The following is a 23,333-nucleotide window of genomic DNA, read 5'->3' as shown; positions in this document are numbered from 1 at the left end:
TCATTGCTGCTGCATTGAATCATGCAGCAACAATGAAGGGAAAAAAAAACCATCAGCACAATGAACAATGATCACACACAACAGGACGAGAGACGACGACCGAGATTTGTAAGAGTCCAGTTATCAGACAGAACACCCGGAGGCCGCCTTTAGGCGCCATCAACGGCCTTGTTCGTCCATTCTGGAGGGAGGAGGGGCCCAGCCCTGAACAGTCCACTGTCCACAGTCAACGTCAGAGCTGGAGAAGCTGAGAGCGGGGGGAGACCAGGGGAGTGAGGCATGAGTGTTGTTCTTCTTCCAGGAGGTTTTTATCACAGCGGCCTTGAAGTGCAGCTTTGTTTTGGGAAGCCGAATGAAAATCCAGATTAGCAGACGCCTGAAAGAGTTCCAGCCAAACAGAACGCGTGACTTCTGTCCATGAAGTTACTGATCCCAGATCAGCTCTTGAAACGAGGAATTCTACAGTTTCAAAAATGACATTTCAATGACAGTTTTGTTCCCCACAGCATGTTTGTGATCCGAATGACTGTTAGTATTACTGTTACTGAATTTGTCTGATTTTTCTGCAGCTCGTTGCCGAGAGCATCAGTGGATCTGACTCCAGAGTCTTTTCGGACTTTGGTGTTGTCTGGTCAGGATCACTGGGTTGTGGATTTTTATGCTCCTTGGTGTGGACCTTGTCAGCACTTTGCACCAGAGTTTGAGGTTTTGGTCCGGGTGAGTCCTGTACACATAATCACCTGTCAGACATAACTATGATGAACATTATTGATCACTGAGAGGGAGGATGTGCATTTGATTGACAGGTCCTCAAAGGAGAGGTTCGGGGAGGGAAGCTGGACTGTCAAGCTCATTATCAGACCTGTCAGTCAGCCGGAGTCTCCGCTTATCCAACTGTCAGATTTTACCCCCACATGGGAACGAAGAGGGTGAGAACAAGAACGATTTTCATATCATAACAGCTGGCATCAAACAGAAAGAAAATATACAGAATTATTTTATTGGGATTCAGTGAAAAACAGACGGACAGGCAAACAAGGATTTGAACAGTTAGTCAGCTTGCAGGTTAACGACTGTCGGTCTGTTATCAGCGGTTATAAACTGATTCAAAGATTTAGTTAATTTGTAGGTTAACGACTGTCCATCTATTATCAATGGTGATAAACTGATTCAAAGATTTAGTTAATTTGCAGGTTAACGACTGTCGGTCTGTTACTAACGGTGATAAACTGATTCAAAGATTTAATTTACAGGTTGACTGTCCGTCTGTTACTAACGGTTATAAACTGATTCAAAGATTTAATTAATTTACAGGTTGACTGTCCGTCTGTTACTAACGGTTATAAACTGATTCAAAGATTTAATTAATTTACAGGTTGACTGTCCGTCTGTTACTAACGGTTATAAACTGATTCAAAGATTTAATTAATTTACAGGTTGACTGTCCGTCTGTTACTAACAGTTATAAACTGATTCAAAGATTTAGTTCATTTACAGGTTGACTGTCCGTCTGTTACTAACGGTTATAAACTGATTCAAAGATTTAATTAATTTACAGGTTGACTGTCCGTCTGTTACTAACAGTTATAAACTGATTCAAAGATTTAATTAATTTACAGGTTGACTGTTCGTCTATTACTAACGGTTATAAACTGATTCAAAGATTTAGTTCATTTGCAGGTTAATGACTGTCGGTCTATTTTCAACAGTGATAAACTGATTCAAAGATTTAGTTCATTTGCAGGTTAACGACTGTTCGTCTCTTACTAACGGTTATAAACTGATTCAAAGATTTAGTTAATTTGCAGGTTAACGACTGTTCGTCTCTTACTAACGGTTATAAACTGATTGAAAGATTTAGTTAATTTGCACGTTAACGACTGTTGGTCTATTATCAACAGTGATAAACTGTTTCAAAGATTTAGTTCATTTGCAGGTTAACGACTGTTCATCTCTTACTAACGGTTATAAACTGATTCAAAGATTTAGTTCATTTGCAGGTTAACGACTGTTCGTCTATTATCAACAGTGATAAACTGATTCAAAGATTTAGTTAATTTGCAGGTTAACGACTGTTCGTCTGTTACTAACGGTTATAAACTGATTCAAAGATTTAGTTCATTTGCAGGTTAACGACTGTTCGTCTGTTACTAACAGTGATAAACTGGTTCAAAGATTTAGTTAATTTGCAGGTTAACGACTGTCGGTCTATTATCAACAGTGATAAACTGATTCAAAGATTTAGTTAATTTGCAGGTTAACGACTGTTCGTCTGTTACTAACGGTTATAAACTGATTCAAAGATTTAGTTAATTTACAGGTTGACTGTCTGTGTGTTACTAACGGTTATAAACTGATTCAAAGATTTAGTTAATTTACAGGTTGACTGTCTGTGTGTTACTAACAGTTATAAACTGATTCAAAGATTTAGTTCATTTACAGGTTGACTGTCCGTCTGTTACTAACGGTTATAAACTGATTCAAAGATTTAATTAATTTACAGGTTGACTGTCCGTCTGTTTCTAACGGTTATAAACTGATTCAAAGATTTAATTAATTTACAGGTTGACTGTCCGTCTGTTACTATCAGTTTATAAACTGATTCAAAGATTTAGTTAATTTGCAGGTTACGACTGTTCGTCTCTTACTAACGGTTATAAACTGATTGCAAAGATTTAGTTAATTTGCACGTTAACGACTGTTGGTCTATTATCAACAGTGATAAACTGTTTCAAAGATTTAGTTCATTTGCAGGTTAACGACTGTTCATCTCTTACTAACGGTTATAAACTGATTCAAAGATTTAGTTCATTTGCAGGTTAACGACTGTTCGTCTATTATCAACAGTGATAAACTGATTCAAAGATTTAGTTAATTTGCAGGTTAACGACTGTTCGTCTGTTACTAACGGTTATAAACTGATTCAAAGATTTAGTTCATTTGCAGGTTAACGACTGTTCGTCTGTTACTAACAGTGATAAACTGATTCAAAGATTTAGTTAATTTGCAGGTTAACGACTGTTCGTCTGTTACTAACGGTTATAAACTGATTCAAAGATTTAGTTCATTTGCAGGTTAACGACTGTTGGTCTATTATCAACAGTGATAAACTGATTCAAAGATTTAGTTAATTTGCAGGTTAACGACTGTTCGTCTGTTACTAACGGTTATAAACTGATTAAAAGATTTAGTTAATTTACAGGTTGACTGTCTGTGTGTTACTAACGGTTATAAACTGATTCAAAGATTTAGTTAATTTACAGGTTGACTGTCTGTGTGTTACTAACAGTTATAAACTGATTCAAAGATTTAGTTCATTTACAGGTTGACTGTCCGTCTGTTACTAACGGTTATAAACTGATTCAAAGATTGAATTAATTTACAGGTTGACTGTCCGTCTGTTACTAACGGTTATAAACTGATTCAAAGATTTAATTAATTTACAGGTTGACTGTCCGTCTGTTACTAACGGTTATAAACTGATTCAAAGATTTAGTTAATTTGCAGGTTAACGACTGTTCGTCTCTTACTAACGGTTATAAACTGATTGAAAGATTTAGTTAATTTGCACGTTAACGACTGTTGGTCTATTATCAACAGTGATAAACTGTTTCAAAGATTTAGTTCATTTGCAGGTTAACGACTGCTCATCTCTTACTAACGGTTATAAACTGATTCAAAGATTTAGTTCATTTGCAGGTTAACGACTGTTCGTCTATTATCAACAGTGATAAACTGATTCAAAGATTTAGTTAATTTGCAGGTTAACGACTGTTCGTCTGTTACTAACGGTTATAAACTGATTCAAAGATTTAGTTCATTTGCAGGTTAACGACTGTTCGTCTGTTACTAACAGTGATAAACTGATTCAAAGATTTAGTTAATTTGCAGGTTAACGACTGTTCGTCTGTTACTAACGGTTATAAACTGATTCAAAGATTTAGTTCATTTGCAGGTTAACGACTGTTGGTCTATTATCAACAGTGATAAACTGATTCAAAGATTTAGTTAATTTGCAGGTTAACGACTGTTCGTCTGTTACTAACGGTTATAAACTGATTAAAAGATTTAGTTAATTTACAGGTTGACTGTCTGTGTGTTACTAACGGTTATAAACTGATTCAAAGATTTAGTTAATTTACAGGTTGACTGTCTGTGTGTTACTAACAGTTATAAACTGATTCAAAGATTTAGTTCATTTACAGGTTGACTGTCCGTCTGTTACTAACGGTTATAAACTGATTCAAAGATTGAATTAATTTACAGGTTGACTGTCCGTCTGTTACTAACGGTTATAAACTGATTCAAAGATTTAATTAATTTACAGGTTGACTGTCCGTCTGTTACTAACGGTTATAAACTGATTCAAAGATTTAATTAATTTACAGGTTGACTGTCCGTCTGTTACTAACAGTTATAAACTGATTCAAAGATTTAGTTCATTTACAGGTTGACTGTCCGTCTGTTACTAACGGTTATAAACTGATTCAAAGATTTAATTAATTTACAGGTTGACTGTCCGTCTGTTACTAATGGTTATAAACTGATTCAAAGATTTAATTAATTTACAGGTTGACTGTTCGTCTATTACTAACGGTTATAAACTGATTCAAAGATTTAGTTCATTTGCAGGTTAATGACTGTCGGTCTATTTTCAACAGTGATAAACTGATTCAAAGATTTAGTTCATTTGCAGGTTAACGACTGTTCGTCTCTTACTAACGGTTATAAACTGATTGAAAGATTTAGTTAATTTGCACGTTAACGACTGTTGGTCTATTATCAACAGTGATAAACTGTTTCAAAGATTTAGTTCATTTGCAGGTTAACGACTGTTCATCTCTTACTAACGGTTATAAACTGATTCAAAGATTTAGTTCATTTGCAGGTTAACGACTGTTCGTCTATTATCAACAGTGATAAACTGATTCAAAGATTTAGTTAATTTGCAGGTTAACGACTGTTCATCTGTTACTAACGGTTATAAACTGATTCAAAGATTTAGTTCATTTGCAGGTTAACGACTGTTTGTCTGTTACTAACAGTGATAAACTGGTTCAAAGATTTAGTTAATTTGCAGGTTAACGACTGTCGGTCTATTATCAACAGTGATAAACTGATTCAAAGATTTAGTTAATTTGCAGGTTAACGACTGTTCGTCTGTTACTAACGGTTATAAACTGATTCAAAGATTTAGTTAATTTACAGGTTGACTGTCTGTGTGTTACTAACGGTTATAAACTGATTCAAAGATTTAGTTAATTTACAGGTTGACTGTCTGTGTGTTACTAACAGTTATAAACTGATTCAAAGATTTAGTTCATTTACAGGTTGACTGTCCGTCTGTTACTAACGGTTATAAACTGATTCAAAGATTTAATTAATTTACAGGTTGACTGTCCGTCTGTTTGTAACGGTTATAAACTGATTCAAAGATTTAATTAATTTACAGGTTGACTGTCCGTCTGTTACTAACGGTTATAAACTGATTCAAAGATTTAGTTAATTTGCAGGTTAACGACTGTTCGTCTCTTACTAACGGTTATAAACTGATTGAAAGATTTAGTTAATTTGCACGTTAACGACTGTTGGTCTATTATCAACAGTGATAAACTGTTTCAAAGATTTAGTTCATTTGCAGGTTAACGACTGCTCATCTCTTACTAACGGTTATAAACTGATTCAAAGATTTAGTTCATTTGCAGGTTAACGACTGTTCGTCTCTTACTAACGGTTATAAACTGATTGAAAGATTTAGTTAATTTGCACGTTAACGACTGTTGGTCTATTATCAACAGTGATAAACTGTTTCAAAGATTTAGTTCATTTGCAGGTTAACGACTGTTCATCTCTTACTAACGGTTATAAACTGATTCAAAGATTTAGTTCATTTGCAGGTTAACGACTGTTCGTCTATTATCAACAGTGATAAACTGATTCAAAGATTTAGTTAATTTGCAGGTTAACGACTGTTCGTCTGTTACTAACGGTTATAAACTGATTCAAAGATTTAGTTCATTTGCAGGTTAACGACTGTTTGTCTGTTACTAACAGTGATAAACTGGTTCAAAGATTTAGTTAATTTGCAGGTTAACGACTGTCGGTCTATTATCAACAGTGATAAACTGATTCAAAGATTTAGTTAATTTGCAGGTTAACGACTGTTCGTCTGTTACTAACGGTTATAAACTGATTCAAAGATTTAGTTAATTTACAGGTTGACTGTCTGTGTGTTACTAACGGTTATAAACTGATTCAAAGATTTAGTTAATTTACAGGTTGACTGTCTGTGTGTTACTAACAGTTATAAACTGATTCAAAGATTTAGTTCATTTACAGGTTGACTGTCCGTCTGTTACTAACGGTTATAAACTGATTCAAAGATTTAATTAATTTACAGGTTGACTGTCCGTCTGTTTCTAACGGTTATAAACTGATTCAAAGATTTAATTAATTTACAGGTTGACTGTCCGTCTGTTACTAACAGTTATAAACTGATTCAAAGATTTAGTTCATTTACAGGTTGACTGTCCGTCTGTTACTAACGGTTATAAACTGATTCAAAGATTTAATTTACAGGTTGACTGTCCGTCTGTTACTAACGGTTATAAACTGATTCAAAGATTTAATTAATTTACAGGTTGACTGTCCGTCTGTTACTAACGGTTATAAACTGATTCAAAGATTTAATTAATTTACAGGTTGACTGTCCGTCTGTTACTAACGGTTATAAACTGATTCAAAGATTTAATTAATTTACAGGTTGACTGTCCGTCTGTTTCTAACGGTTATAAACTGATTCAAAGATTTAATTAATTTACAGGTTGACTGTCCGTCTGTTTCTAACAGTTATAAACTGATTCAAAGATTTAATTAATTTACAGGTTGACTGTCCGTCTGTTACTAACAGTTATAAACTGATTCAAAGATTTAATTAATTTACAGGTTGACTGTCCGTCTGTTTCTAACGGTTATAAACTGATTCAAAGATTTAATTAATTTTCAGGTTGACTGTCCGTCTGTTTCTAACGGTTATAAACTGATTCAAAGATTTAATTAATTTACAGGTTGACTGTCCGTCTGTTACTAACAGTTATAAACTGATTCAAAGATTTAGTTCATTTACAGGTTGACTGTCCGTCTGTTACTAACGGTTATAAACTGATTCAAAGATTGAATTAATTTACAGGTTGACTGTCCGTCTGTTACTAACGGTTATAAACTGATTCAAAGATTTAATTAATTTACAGGTTGACTGTCCGTCTGTTTCTAACGGTTATAAACTGATTCAAAGATTGAATTAATTTACAGGTTGACTGTCCGTCTGTTACTAACGGTTATAAACTGATTCAAAGATTTAATTAATTTACAGGTTGACTGTCCGTCTGTTACTAACGGTTATAAACTGATTCAAAGATTTAATTAATTTACAGGTTGACTGTCCGTCTGTTACTAACAGTTATAAACTGATTCAAAGATTTAGTTCATTTACAGGTTGACTGTCCGTCTGTTACTAACGGTTATAAACTGATTCAAAGATTTAATTAATTTACAGGTTGACTGTCCGTCTGTTACTAACGGTTATAAACTGATTCAAAGATTTAATTAATTTACAGGTTGACTGTTCGTCTATTACTAACGGTTATAAACTGATTCAAAGATTTAGTTCATTTGCAGGTTAATGACTGTCGGTCTATTTTCAACAGTGATAAACTGATTCAAAGATTTAGTTCATTTGCAGGTTAACGACTGTTCGTCTCTTACTAACGGTTATAAACTGATTGAAAGATTTAGTTAATTTGCACGTTAACGACTGTTGGTCTATTATCAACAGTGATAAACTGTTTCAAAGATTTAGTTCATTTGCAGGTTAACGACTGTTCATCTCTTACTAACGGTTATAAACTGATTCAAAGATTTAGTTCATTTGCAGGTTAACGACTGTTCGTCTATTATCAACAGTGATAAACTGATTCAAAGATTTAGTTAATTTGCAGGTTAACGACTGTTCGTCTGTTACTAACGGTTATAAACTGATTCAAAGATTTAGTTCATTTGCAGGTTAACGACTGTTCGTCTGTTACTAACAGTGATAAACTGGTTCAAAGATTTAGTTAATTTGCAGGTTAACGACTGTCGGTCTATTATCAACAGTGATAAACTGATTCAAAGATTTAGTTAATTTGCAGGTTAACGACTGTTCGTCTGTTACTAACGGTTATAAACTGATTCAAAGATTTAGTTAATTTACAGGTTGACTGTCTGTGTGTTACTAACGGTTATAAACTGATTCAAAGATTTAGTTAATTTACAGGTTGACTGTCTGTGTGTTACTAACAGTTATAAACTGATTCAAAGATTTAGTTCATTTACAGGTTGACTGTCCGTCTGTTACTAACGGTTATAAACTGATTCAAAGATTTAATTAATTTACAGGTTGACTGTCCGTCTGTTTCTAACGGTTATAAACTGATTCAAAGATTTAATTAATTTACAGGTTGACTGTCCGTCTGTTACTAACAGTTATAAACTGATTCAAAGATTTAATTTACAGGTTGACTGTCCGTCTGTTACTAACGGTTATAAACTGATTCAAAGATTTAATTAATTTACAGGTTGACTGTCCGTCTGTTACTAACGGTTATAAACTGATTCAAATATTTAATTAATTTACAGGTTGACTGTCCGTCTGTTACTAACGGTTATAAACTGATTCAAAGATTTAATTAATTTACAGGTTGACTGTCCGTCTGTTTCTAACGGTTATAAACTGATTCAAAGATTTAATTAATTTACAGGTTGACTGTCCGTCTGTTTCTAACGGTTATAAACTGATTCAAAGATTTAGTTAATTTACAGGTTGACTGTCTGTGTGTTACTAACAGTTATAAACTGATTCAAAGATTTAGTTCATTTACAGGTTGACTGTCCGTCTGTTACTAACGGTTATAAACTGATTCAAAGATTTAATTAATTTACAGGTTGACTGTCCGTCTGTTTCTAACGGTTATAAACTGATTCAAAGATTTAATTAATTTACAGGTTGACTGTCCGTCTGTTACTAACGGTTATAAACTGATTCAAAGATTTAATTTACAGGTTGACTGTCCGTCTGTTACTAACGGTTATAAACTGATTCAAAGATTTAATTAATTTACAGGTTGACTGTCCGTCTGTTACTAACGGTTATAAACTGATTCAAAGATTTAATTAATTTACAGGTTGACTGTCCGTCTGTTTCTAACGGTTATAAACTGATTCAAAGATTTAATTAATTTACAGGTTGACTGTCCTTCTGTTACTAACAGTTATAAACTGATTCAAAGATTTAGTTCATTTACAGGTTGACTGTCCGTCTGTTACTAACGGTTATAAACTGATTCAAAGATTTAATTAATTTACAGGTTGACTGTCCGTCTGTTTCTAACGGTTATAAACTGATTCAAAGATTTAATTAATTTACAGGTTGACTGTCCGTCTGTTACTAACGGTTATAAACTGATTCAAAGATTTAATTTACAGGTTGACTGTCCGTCTGTTACTAACGGTTATAAACTGATTCAAAGATTTAATTAATTTACAGGTTGACTGTCCGTCTGTTACTAACGGTTATAAACTGATTCAAAGATTTAATTAATTTACAGGTTGACTGTCCGTCTGTTTCTAACGGTTATAAACTGATTCAAAGATTTAATTAATTTACAGGTTGACTGTCCTTCTGTTACTAACAGTTATAAACTGATTCAAAGATTTAGTTCATTTACAGGTTGACTGTCCGTCTGTTACTAACGGTTATAAACTGATTCAAAGATTTAATTTACAGGTTGACTGTCCGTCTGTTACTAACGGTTATAAACTGATTCAAAGATTTAATTAATTTACAGGTTGACTGTCCGTCTGTTACTAACGGTTATAAACTGATTCAAAGATTTAATTAATTTACAGGTTGACTGTCCGTCTGTTACTAACGGTTATAAACTGATTCAAAGATTTAATTAATTTACAGGTTGACTGTCCGTCTGTTTCTAACGGTTATAAACTGATTCAAAGATTTAATTAATTTACAGGTTGACTGTCCGTCTGTTTCTAACAGTTATAAACTGATTCAAAGATTTAATTAATTTACAGGTTGACTGTCCGTCTGTTACTAACAGTTATAAACTGATTCAAAGATTTAATTAATTTACAGGTTGACTGTCCGTCTGTTTCTAACGGTTATAAACTGATTCAAAGATTTAATTAATTTACAGGTTGACTGTCCGTCTGTTACTAACAGTTATAAACTGATTCAAAGATTTAGTTCATTTACAGGTTGACTGTCCGTCTGTTACTAACGGTTATAAACTGATTCAAAGATTGAATTAATTTACAGGTTGACTGTCCGTCTGTTACTAACGGTTATAAACTGATTCAAAGATTTAATTAATTTACAGGTTGACTGTCCGTCTGTTACTAACGGTTATAAACTGATTCAAAGATTTAATTAATTTACAGGTTGACTGTCCGTCTGTTACTAACAGTTATAAACTGATTCAAAGATTTAGTTCATTTACAGGTTGACTGTCCGTCTGTTACTAACGGTTATAAACTGATTCAAAGATTGAATTAATTTACAGGTTGACTGTCCGTCTGTTACTAACGGTTATAAACTGATTCAAAGATTTAATTAATTTACAGGTTGACTGTCCGTCTGTTACTAACGGTTATAAACTGATTCAAAGATTTAATTAATTTACAGGTTGACTGTTCGTCTATTACTAACGGTTATAAACTGATTCAAAGATTTAGTTCATTTGCAGGTTAATGACTGTCGGTCTATTTTCAACAGTGATAAACTGATTCAAAGATTTAGTTCATTTGCAGGTTAACGACTGTTCGTCTCTTACTAACGGTTATAAACTGATTGAAAGATTTAGTTAATTTGCACGTTAACGACTGTTGGTCTATTATCAACAGTGATAAACTGTTTCAAAGATTTAGTTCATTTGCAGGTTAACGACTGTTCATCTCTTACTAACGGTTATAAACTGATTCAAAGATTTAGTTCATTTGCAGGTTAACGACTGTTCGTCTATTATCAACAGTGATAAACTGATTCAAAGATTTAGTTAATTTGCAGGTTAACGACTGTTCGTCTGTTACTAACGGTTATAAACTGATTCAAAGATTTAGTTCATTTGCAGGTTAACGACTGTTCGTCTGTTACTAACAGTGATAAACTGGTTCAAAGATTTAGTTAATTTGCAGGTTAACGACTGTCGGTCTATTATCAACAGTGATAAACTGATTCAAAGATTTAGTTAATTTGCAGGTTAACGACTGTTCGTCTGTTACTAACGGTTATAAACTGATTCAAAGATTTAGTTAATTTACAGGTTGACTGTCTGTGTGTTACTAACGGTTATAAACTGATTCAAAGATTTAGTTAATTTACAGGTTGACTGTCTGTGTGTTACTAACAGTTATAAACTGATTCAAAGATTTAGTTCATTTACAGGTTGACTGTCCGTCTGTTACTAACGGTTATAAACTGATTCAAAGATTTAATTAATTTACAGGTTGACTGTCCGTCTGTTTCTAACGGTTATAAACTGATTCAAAGATTTAATTAATTTACAGGTTGACTGTCCGTCTGTTACTAACAGTTATAAACTGATTCAAAGATTTAATTAATTTACAGGTTGACTGTCCGTCTGTTACTAACAGTTATAAACTGATTCAAAGATTTAGTTCATTTACAGGTTGACTGTCCGTCTGTTACTAACGGTTATAAACTGATTCAAAGATTTAATTTACAGGTTGACTGTCCGTCTGTTACTAACGGTTATAAACTGATTCAAAGATTTAATTAATTTACAGGTTGACTGTCCGTCTGTTACTAACGGTTATAAACTGATTCAAAGATTTAATTAATTTACAGGTTGACTGTCCGTCTGTTACTAACGGTTATAAACTGATTCAAAGATTTAATTAATTTACAGGTTGACTGTCCGTCTGTTTCTAACGGTTATAAACTGATTCAAAGATTTAATTAATTTACAGGTTGACTGTCCGTCTGTTTCTAACAGTTATAAACTGATTCAAAGATTTAATTAATTTACAGGTTGACTGTCCGTCTGTTACTAACAGTTATAAACTGATTCAAAGATTTAGTTAATTTACAGGTTGACTGTCCGTCTGTTACTAACGGTTATAAACTGATTCAAAGATTTAATTAATTTACAGGTTGACTGTCCGTCTGTTACTAACGGTTATAAACTGATTCAAAGATTTAAGTTAATTTACAGGTTGACTGTCCGTCTGTTACTAACGGTTATAAACTGATTCAAAGATTTAATTAATTTACAGGTTGACTGTCCGTCTGTTACTAACAGGTTATAAACTGATTCAAAGATTTAGTTCATTTACAGGTTGACTGTCCGTCTGTTACTAACGGTTATAAACTGATTCAAAGATTGAATTAATTTACAGGTTGACTGTCCGTCTGTTACTAACGGTTATAAACTGATTCAAAGATTTAATTAATTTACAGGTTGACTGTCCGTCTGTTACTAACGGTTATAAACTGATTCAAAGATTTAATTAATTTACAGGTTGACTGTCCGTCTGTTACTAACAGTTATAAACTGATTCAAAGATTTAGTTCATTTACAGGTTGACTGTCCGTCTGTTACTAACGGTTATAAACTGATTCAAAGATTTAATTAATTTACAGGTTGACTGTCCGTCTGTTACTAACGGTTATAAACTGATTCAAAGATTTAATTAATTTACAGGTTGACTGTTCGTCTATTACTAACGGTTATAAACTGATTCAAAGATTTAGTTCATTTGCAGGTTAATGACTGTCGGTCTATTTTCAACAGTGATAAACTGATTCAAAGATTTAGTTCATTTGCAGGTTAACGACTGTTCGTCTCTTACTAACGGTTATAAACTGATTGAAAGATTTAGTTAATTTGCACGTTAACGACTGTTGGTCTATTATCAACAGTGATAAACTGTTTCAAAGATTTAGTTCATTTGCAGGTTAACGACTGTTCATCTCTTACTAACGGTTATAAACTGATTCAAAGATTTAGTTCATTTGCAGGTTAACGACTGTTCGTCTATTATCAACAGTGATAAACTGATTCAAAGATTTAGTTAATTTGCAGGTTAACGACTGTTCGTCTGTTACTAACGGTTATAAACTGATTCAAAGATTTAGTTCATTTGCAGGTTAACGACTGTTCGTCTGTTACTAACAGTGATAAACTGGTTCAAAGATTTAGTTAATTTGCAGGTTAACGACTGTTCGTCTCTTACTAACGGTTATAAACTGATTGAAAGATTTAGTTAATTTGCACGTTAACGACTGTTGGTCTATTATCAACAGTGATAAACTGTTTCAAAGATTTAGTTCATTTGCAGGTTAACGACTGTTCATCTCTTACTAACGGTTATAAACTGATTCAAAGATTTAGTTCATTTGCAGGTTAACGACTGTTCGTCTATTATCAACAGTGATAAACTGATTCAAAGATTTAGTTAATTTGCAGGTTAACGACTGTTCGTCTGTTACTAACGGTTATAAACTGATTCAAAGATTTAGTTAATTTACAGGTTGACTGTCTGTGTGTTACTAACGGTTATAAACTGATTCAAAGATTTAGTTAATTTACAGGTTGACTGTCTGTGTGTTACTAACGGTTATAAACTGATTCAAAGATTTAATTAATTTACAGGTTGACTGTCCGTCTGTTTCTAACGGTTATAAACTGATTCAAAGATTTAATTAATTTACAGGTTGACTGTCCGTCTGTTACTAACAGTTATAAACTGATTCAAAGATTTAGTTAATTTACAGGTTGACTGTCCGTCTGTTACTAACGGTTATAAACTGATTCAAAGATTTAATTTACAGGTTGACTGTCCGTCTGTTACTAACGGTTATAAACTGATTCAAAGATTTAATTAATTTACAGGTTGACTGTCCGTCTGTTACTAACGGTTATAAACTGATTCAAAGATTTAATTAATTTACAGGTTGACTGTCCGTCTGTTACTAACGGTTATAAACTGATTCAAAGATTTAATTAATTTACAGGTTGACTGTCCGTCTGTTTCTAACGGTTATAAACTGATTCAAAGATTTAATTAATTTACAGGTTGACTGTCCGTCTGTTTCTAACAGTTATAAACTGATTCAAAGATTTAATTAATTTACAGGTTGACTGTCCGTCTGTTACTAACAGTTATAAACTGATTCAAAGATTTAATTAATTTACAGGTTGACTGTCCGTCTGTTTCTAACGGTTATAAACTGATTCAAAGATTTAATTAATTTTCAGGTTGACTGTCCGTCTGTTTCTAACAGTTATAAACTGATTCAAAGATTTAATTAATTTACAGGTTGACTGTCCGTCTGTTACTAACAGTTATAAACTGATTCAAAGATTTAATTCATTTACAGGTTGACTGTCCGTCTGTTACTAACGGTTATAAACTGATTCAAAGATTGAATTAATTTACAGGTTGACTGTCCGTCTGTTACTAACGGTTATAAACTGATTCAAAGATTTAATTAATTTACAGGTTGACTGTTCGTCTATTACTAACGGTTATAAACTGATTCAAAGATTTAGTTCATTTGCAGGTTAATGACTGTCGGTCTATTTTCAACAGTGATAAACTGATTCAAAGATTTAGTTCATTTGCAGGTTAACGACTGTTCGTCTCTTACTAACGGTTATAAACTGATTGAAAGATTTAGTTAATTTGCACGTTAACGACTGTTGGTCTATTATCAACAGTGATAAACTGTTTCAAAGATTTAGTTCATTTGCAGGTTAACGACTGTTCATCTCTTACTAACGGTTATAAACTGATTCAAAGATTTAGTTCATTTGCAGGTTAACGACTGTTCATCTCTTACTAACGGTTATAAACTGATTCAAAGATTTAGTTCATTTGCAGGTTAACGACTGTTCATCTCTTACTAACGGTTATAAACTGATTCAAAGATTTAGTTAATTTGCACGTTAACGACTGTTCGTCTATTATCAACAGTGATAAACTGATTCAAAGATTTAGTTAATTTGCAGGTTAACGACTGTTCGTCTGTTACTAACAGTGATAAACTGGTTCAAAGATTTAGTTAATTTGCAGGTTAACGACTGTCGGTCTATTATCAACAGTGATAAACTGATTCAAAGATTTAGTTAATTTGCAGGTTAACGACTGTTCGTCTGTTACTAACGGTTATAAACTGATTCAAAGATTTAGTTAATTTACAGGTTGACTGTCTGTGTGTTACTAACGGTTATAAACTGATTCAAAGATTTAGTTAATTTACAGGTTGACTGTCTGTGTGTTACTAACAGTTATAAACTGATTCAAAGATTTAGTTCATTTACAGGTTGACTGTCCGTCTGTTACTAACGGTTATAAACTGATTCAAAGATTTAATTAATTTACACGTTGACTGTCCGTCTGTTTCTAACGGTTATAAACTGATTCAAAGATTTAATTAATTTACAGGTTGACTGTCCGTCTGTTACTAACAGTTATAAACTGATTCAAAGATTTAGTTCATTTACAGGTTGACTGTCCGTCTGTTACTAACGGTTATAAACTGATTCAAAGATTTAATTTACAGGTTGACTGTCCGTCTGTTACTAACGGTTATAAACTGATTCAAAGATTTAATTAATTTACAGGTTGACTGTCCGTCTGTTACTAACGGTTATAAACTGATTCAAAGATTTAATTAATTTACAGGTTGACTGTCCGTCTGTTACTAACGGTTATAAACTGATTCAAAGATTTAATTAATTTACAGGTTGACTGTCCGTCTGTTTCTAACGGTTATAAACTGATTCAAAGATTTAATTAATTTACAGGTTGACTGTCCGTCTGTTTCTAACAGTTATAAACTGATTCAAAGATTTAATTAATTTACAGGTTGACTGTCCGTCTGTTTCTAACGGTTATAAACTGATTCAAAGATTTAATTAATTTTCAGGTTGACTGTCCGTCTGTTTCTAACGGTTATAAACTGATTCAAAGATTTAATTAATTTACAGGTTGACTGTCCGTCTGTTACTAACAGTTATAAACTGATTCAAAGATTTAGTTCATTTACAGGTTGACTGTCCGTCTGTTACTAACGGTTATAAACTGATTCAAAGATTGAATTAATTTACAGGTTGACTGTCCGTCTGTTACTAACGGTTATAAACTGATTCAAAGATTTAATTAATTTACAGGTTGACTGTCTGTCTGTTACTAACGGTTATAAACTGATTCAAAGATTTAGTTCATTTACAGGTTGACTTCTCGTCTGTTTCTAACCGTTATAAGCAGGTTCCTGGCAGGTTCCTGGCTGACTGGTTAAAAGTTGTTTGTACTTTTTTTTAGCATATTGATGGGATCAAAAGCCATTTGTTTTTGGAGTCAAAAGATCTTGACCTCTGATTGACTTATGATCTTTGACCTTTCCATCACTGTTGTCTGGATGACCTCTTCATGAGTTGTAACTTTGTTTACAGCACGTTCATGGCGGTGAAGATGTCAACAGTCGTGATGCAAATGTAATTGCTGACATCATCAGACAGAGACTAAAACAGGTGTTGCCACGGTTACACGCCAAGCCAAAGGTAGCCACCTGTTTGTTTCAGCTAGTTTTAGCCAAACAGTAAATATGCGCTCTGACTTGGCCACCATCTTGTTTCTGTAGGATGAGCTGTGATAGTTGGGGGTGGAGCCAAAATATGAACCAGCTATCTGATTGGTGGTGGAGAGGCGAAGGTGTAATTGATCTTCTAAAACTGCAATCAGTTATTCAACACTCCTCAGTGAAGACACAAATCGGAATCTGCTGAATGTTTCTGCTTTTTGTTTTTATTTATGGAACTGTTACAGACAATCCTGACTTTCACAATAAAAGTCATTTAGAACACTTGTGCACTTTTTCTGTGTTTCCGTTTCAGTTTTCGGAAGTTGCTTAAAATCTATTCATTTGCATCAGAACAAGGTTTAGCGCTTACCCAGCCCAGGAGAGGTTCAGACGTAACCCTGGTTAGGTGGAGACCAGTGACTTGGTGCTTTTGTTGACAACTAAAGTTTTACAGTTAACTTGGTGGACGATGCTGTGATGTTTGTGGAATCAGTGGACACTCTGAGTGCAGCACTTCAGAACCCTGAGTGAGGAGTCAGAGTGTCTGGGTTTGAGATGGTCCTCAATCCAGACTGTGATCCAGGCTTTCAGTCACTTCTTGGACCTGTCCATCAGAAGTGTCTGTGTGGGGAAAGTGTTGAACTTCGACATTCACTGATCTCAGCAGGGATGTTCATGACTGTGGGTGCTTGGACTTTGAGATCCAGAGGTGTCCGGGAAGATCATATAGAGTCATGAAGTCAAAGGTCAGAGGTGTTTGGTGATGCTGATATCTTTGCGGTAGAATGAAGGTCCAAATCTTTAAGGTCCTGGTGCTTCTTGTCTTACTGTACCCAAAGGTAAGTGGGCTGTGTTTCATATTATTCACTCGCGTGTTGTCTGTGGGGATCCACGGCTCTAGATTGGGTCGTGTTTATAAAATAGATAGCTGACAGTTTTCAAGAGTAATAAATTGTGCAAAGTTTCTATGAATTGGAATGGTGTGTGACGTGGTCTCTGAAAGAGACCAGCAGGGGGCACCTCACAGCGTGTAAGAGGTGAGTTCTGCAGTTATCACTGAGCGAGCGGACGAGACCGAACGGCGGTTGTACTTATTGTATTAAAGCTGTTGCATCCTTTTTCTCCTGCAGACTCACACACACATTCTGTTAAACACAACGTTTTTAGAACCTTAGACCTCAACCTTTTTTATAAAAAGAACTCGACCATTTTATTTTCTGTTAATTACGTATTTGTTAAATGTTAATTTACTGTCTTAATGTATTTATAAATTGTTTAGGTTCTTGTTATCATCTACACACGATTATTAAATGGCTGCGACGCTACGCGCTCTGACTGACTGATTTCCGCTCTGATATTTTCCCAAATCATACCAGTACCCATGAAAACAGAAAACCAAGTTGGACATGAACATATAGCATAAATATATAGATGCATCGGAACAGAACACAAAGTTTACCACCTAACGGCGGACCGTCTGTTAGCAAGTTCTTCATGGGAACGGGTCTGACTATGAGTCAAGCAGCTTTCATATTTGAGCAATACCATAATTTTGCATGTTTGTGTATATATATATATATATATATATACACACACACACAGAGTGAGGAAAATAAGTATTTGAACACCTACCAACCAGCAAGAATTCTGTCTCTCACAGACCTGTTAATTTTTCTTTAAGAAGCCCTCTTATTCTGCACTCTTTACCTGTATTAATTGCACCTGTTTGAACTTGTTACCTGTACAAAAGACACCTGTTCACACAATCAATCACACTCCAACCTGTCCACCATAGCCAAGGACACCAGGGACAAAACTGTAGACCTACACAAGGCTGGGATGGACTACAGGACAACAGGCAAACAGCTTGGTAGAAGACAACAACTGTTATGATTATTTATTAGAAAGTGGAAGAAACTCAAGATGACTGTCAGTCTCCCTCGGTCTGGGATTCCATGCAAGATCTCACTTTGCGGGGTAAGGATGATTCTGAGAAAGCTCAGAACTACACAGGAGGACCTGGTCAATGACCTGAAGAGAGCTGGGACCACAGTCAAAGATTACATTAGTAACACATGATGCTGTCATGGTTTAAAATCCTGCAGGGCAGCAAGGTCCCCCTGCTCAAGCCAGCACATGTCCAGGCCCATTTGAAGTTCACCAGTGACCATCTGGATGATCCAGAGGAGGCATGGGAGAAGGTCATGTGGTCAGATGAGACCAGAATAGAGCTTTTTGGAATCAACTCCACTTACCATGTTTAGAGGATGAGAACAACCCCAAGAAAACCATCCCAACCGAGAAGCATGGGGGTGGAAACATCATACTCTGGGGGTGCTCTTCTGCAAAGGGGACAGGACGACTGCACCGTGTTGAAGGGAGGATGGATGGCGTCATGTATTGTGAGATTTTGGCAAACAACCTCCTTCCCTCAGTAAGAGCATTGAAGATGGGTCATGGCTGGGTCTTCAGCATGACAATGACCCCAAACACACAGCCAGGGCAACTAAGGAGGGGCTCCGTAAGAAGCATCCCTTACCAAAAAGTAGTATATGCAAGTATGTTTCAAGTATACTTCTAGTTTACGTTTTATATACTTATCAGTACTATTTTTTGGTAAGGGATTTCAAGGTCCTGGAGTGGCCTGGCCAGTCTCCAGACCTGAACTCAATGGAAAAACTTTTCTAGGGAGCTGAAACTCCAAACCTGAAAGATCTAGAGAAGATCTGTATGGAGGAGTGGACCAAAATCCCTGCTGCAGTGTGTGAAAACCTGGTGAAAAACTACAGGAAACGTTTGACCTCTGTAATTGCAAACAAAGGCTACTGTACCAAATATTAACATTGATTTTCACAGGTGTTCAAATACTTATTTGCAGCAGTAGCATACAAATAAATTATTTAAAAAATCATACATTGTGATTTCTGGATATTTTTTTTGTTTTTTTTAGATTATGTCTCTCACAGTGGACATGCACCTAAGATGAAAATTTCAGACCGCTCCATGATTTCTAAGTGGGAGAACTTGCAAAATCACAGGATGTTCAAATACTTATTTTCCTCACTGTATATATAAAAATAGCGATATAATGAACAAATGATTAATCTTCCTTGCTCGGTCTGATATTTTCCCGTACAAATCTTGCGCTCTGTTAATAATCCTTTATTATTATTATTATTGTTGTTATTTACATCCACCAAGGTTGTAATAAATCATTGGTGTTTGTTTATTTGTTTGTCTCTGTTAGCAGGATTACGTCAAAACCACTGCATAGGTTTTGATGAAATTTTCACCCCAGATGGATATTAGGCCTCCATTAAATTATGGAGGTGATCCATTTCTGGATCAACATTTCTCTTTATACAGGCTTTGAAGGATTACATTCAAATTAATTTAATTTCAATTTATTTTCATTTATATAGCGCCAAATCACAATAAAGTTGCCTCAAGGCGCTTTACACAAGTAAGGTCTAACCTTACTAACCCCAGAGCAACAGTGGGAAGAAAAAACTCCCTCTGATGAACTGAGGAAGAAACCTCAAGCAGACCAGATGCAAAGAGGTGATCCTCTGCTTAGGCCAGTGGTGTCCAAAGTATTCCAGAAAGGGCTGAGAGGGTGCAGGTTTTCTTTGCAGCCACTGACTCCAGCAGGTGATTTCACTGATGAACTCATTCCACCTGTTCAAAGAGATTAAATCAGTGAAATCACCTGCTGGAGTCAGTGGCTGCAAAGAAAACCTGCACCCTCTCAGCCCTTTCTGGAATACTTTGGACACCACTGGCTTAGGCCATCCTACTGGCACAAATTTTAATACAAATACACAGGAAATACATCAAAACTATTTGACAGATTCTCACCAAATTTGCATCACAGATAGATATTAGTCCATCAAAGACTCCGGATCAGGATTGGTGGACGTCAAAAATCTCTGCTCTTGTTTCACTTTATTATAATGTTGTCCTGTCTTTGTGTGATGCATTTCCTGTTTGTTGTTTATGTGTTGGATTTGAAGATTTGAGCCTTGAGTACAACACTGAAATGTGTTGAGACACGGCGCCAGCACATGATACCTAACCTGGGTTCAAACATGCAGGCGTGAGGATGCCCACGTTTCACCTGGGTACTGTAAATAGATGGTTATTTTGGAGATGTGGGGATGGACTGAGTGTATGCCTGTGTGGTTGTCATCGAGGACCCAAGGTGGTTCCACAGTGTGGCGCGGCACGGCACATGATCCACATCCCGCCTGATGAACGAACATACAGTGTTCAACATCACAAACAGTGTAGTGTCAGATGAAGTTTAATTGTTCAAAGATCTGTGCAGAGCATTTACAAAGTTAGGTTTCTTGCACTAACTTCAGCTTGTGTCATGTTTTGGACTGTGAAGTCGCGGTGGAACAATCAGACTTAAACCATGTTGCTGTTTGTGCTGATGTTAACACACCATCTTTACCGTCACCAGAGTCCACGTTCTGAGTTGAATTACGTCACCATGCTAACAATCTGACATCTGGGGTAATTACAGGCTATAGTGGTAACCATGGAGATGTGCTGTATGGGTTAGTACTACAACTGTGAACCTCCTCCCATTTCATTCAGTACTTCATCAAATATGTACAGACTTAAAACATGAAGTGATGTTTGTGCAAAGAGAATAAATGACAGAGCAGTCTGATAGATGAAATGACATTCAGCGACGACATCCCTCCATAGTGCAATATCTGCACATGCACGGGAATGTGCACGTACACTCGGCTCTGGGCCTCAGTTGCGACTCTGGCGCTGAGATGCTCGTCCTCGACCCTGCACCACTTGATTCCATCTCTGTACGGACACAGACACGACCTGGGGTCAGTTCTTAAGATGACATCACACCTCATTTCCAAGGCTAGTATCTCACTGACGCGCAACTGGTGGGAACGAGGCAAAATCGTGTGAAAACCGGCAAAGAGGCCATAACGTTCTCATGTGGAATATCACTGAATTGGTCCTCCCGACACGTGCACGTGGCAGCCGACTGTCCCCTGGATGCTGTCCGGAATGGTGGAGAAAATTACGGCCACAAATCTCGAGCGGTCCGCACACAAACCGTGTGAGGGCCACTGACCTGGCACACAGCGCACACGTGAACCTCAAGTGACACTGAAGCGATATGTGCATGAATACCACACAGCACTCTCATGGATGTTCAGTGCCACTGGTGTGGCTGAAATGACAACACATTTGCGCACACGGTGCTAAGGATGGATGTGGACTATTTCAGTGTGATGAGAAAATTCTCCCACTTCAGACAGAAAAGGCACTGAAAATAATCAAATGAATAATTAAATGATGTGGTGAGGTTCGACAAGGTTCCTGCCTGACCATTTGGCGAGGGAGTTCATTATGGGGAAATTTTTGGTTGGTATAAAAATCAAGTGACACGTGGGCAGTGCCCGCAACTGAGGGGAGGGGACAGTGAACCGCTGCAAAATTCACACCAAATTGCAAATTTCCTTACAGATGCCATTCATAGGCTGTCGCAGCCCAGTGAGATACTACCCTAACACAACCATGTGACAACACCTTCATTCCATTCCAATGGGACTTGACCACTCATCCACATCATGTGAGCACCACCTGGTTTTTGCCGTTATGTTTACTACCTGTGCTGTCTCGTTGCGATGTCGTTTTGTTTAACTGCATCTCCGACCTACCTTCAAACCCACGGTACACAAATAGTATTGCACTCATTTTAAAATGTTTGCTTGTTTTGTATGCAGTTAATTAAATATTTGTATCATTTTTTGGGGTCCAAGCCTGAGGATGCTGGGACCAGCACTCCTCCTAGCACCAGCAGTGCTGTTTGCTGTATTCTTACTGTCCGAACCAAATTTTCCAAACTGCTTGAGAACCCTGCCTTGTGTGTGTGTTTCTCTCCTCTGTTGCTCAACTCTCGAGACACGAACTCACAATAACCCATTTGGGAGGTACGCGCACTAACCAGGAGGCTAAAGCCTTTGGTCTTTGGTGTCTGTGGCCAGCGCATTTTTTGGTGTTGGGCAGTGAGGTTTGCTGACTACCATATGCACAGCGACACCTGCTGGCCTCTGACACGTGCATACCTCAGGTAAAAAATATTACACAAATCCACCTGTACAGGGTGCTACACTAACAAAATCGCACTTTTGTCCTCAAAGTCCCAAACCTTAAATCTCACATTCAAAGGTCATATCTACACATTCACTGGACTTTGTACAAATTATGAAAACCCTCCTTTTTCAATCTCTGTCAAACTTTGCATATATTGTCTATGAGCCCTCAAGACAGAAATCTATTTAAATAATTTTGATAGTCCAAAAACTGCCCAAGTTAGGAATGAAAGAAAAAAAAGATGTGTTGTTATATCTTTGAAACAGTAACTCCAATAACTATGAAAATCTGGGACCCTGGTGTCTAATGCGGAGAGGGCTTCTTTTAAATTTAGTACAGACTGGACACTACGCTGTAATACAAATCCATGTCCATCCATCCATCCATTTTCTTCCGCTTCATCCGAGGTCAGGTCGCGGTTGCAGCAACTCAGGCAAAGCCACCCAGACCTCCCGATCCACACATACCTCCCCCAGCTCCATCGGGGGAACCCCAAGGCGTTCCCAAGCCAGCTGCGAGACAGAGTCCCTCCAGCGTG

General features: G+C 36.0%; 2 protein-coding genes across 4 annotated transcripts in view; one reads left to right on the top strand and one right to left on the bottom strand.

Annotated features, from left to right (window-relative positions):
- Window positions 1-16,942, top strand: part of dnajc10 (DnaJ (Hsp40) homolog, subfamily C, member 10) — a 263,701-nt gene extending 246,759 nt beyond the window's left edge. For both annotated transcript variants that reach the window (XM_034185983.1, XM_034185982.1), the window contains 4 exons: window positions 570-717; window positions 807-929; window positions 16,533-16,640; window positions 16,721-16,942. In XM_034185983.1, the coding sequence (XP_034041874.1) occupies window positions 570-717; window positions 807-929; window positions 16,533-16,640; window positions 16,721-16,732 (391 nt within the window). In that variant the 3' untranslated portion in view covers window positions 16,733-16,942. The remainder of the gene's footprint in view (window positions 1-569; window positions 718-806; window positions 930-16,532; window positions 16,641-16,720) is intronic.
- Window positions 16,943-20,952: 4,010 nt separating this feature from the next.
- Window positions 20,953-23,333, bottom strand: part of frzb (frizzled related protein) — a 69,343-nt gene continuing 66,962 nt past the window's right edge. Inside the window, exon 8 of one of the 2 annotated variants that reach the window (XM_034186716.1) lies at window positions 20,953-21,487. In XM_034186716.1, the coding sequence (XP_034042607.1) occupies window positions 21,428-21,487 (60 nt within the window). In that variant the 3' untranslated portion in view covers window positions 20,953-21,427. The other variant, XM_034186717.1, reaches the window with a different exon arrangement.

The sequence above is a fragment of the Thalassophryne amazonica genome, chromosome 14 (assembly GCF_902500255.1).
Source record: "Thalassophryne amazonica chromosome 14, fThaAma1.1, whole genome shotgun sequence".
In the NCBI taxonomy this organism is placed as follows: domain Eukaryota; kingdom Metazoa; phylum Chordata; class Actinopteri; order Batrachoidiformes; family Batrachoididae; genus Thalassophryne; species Thalassophryne amazonica.
The sequence above is the reverse complement of the archived record's forward strand: the minus strand, read 5'-3'. Positions and strand labels throughout refer to the sequence as shown.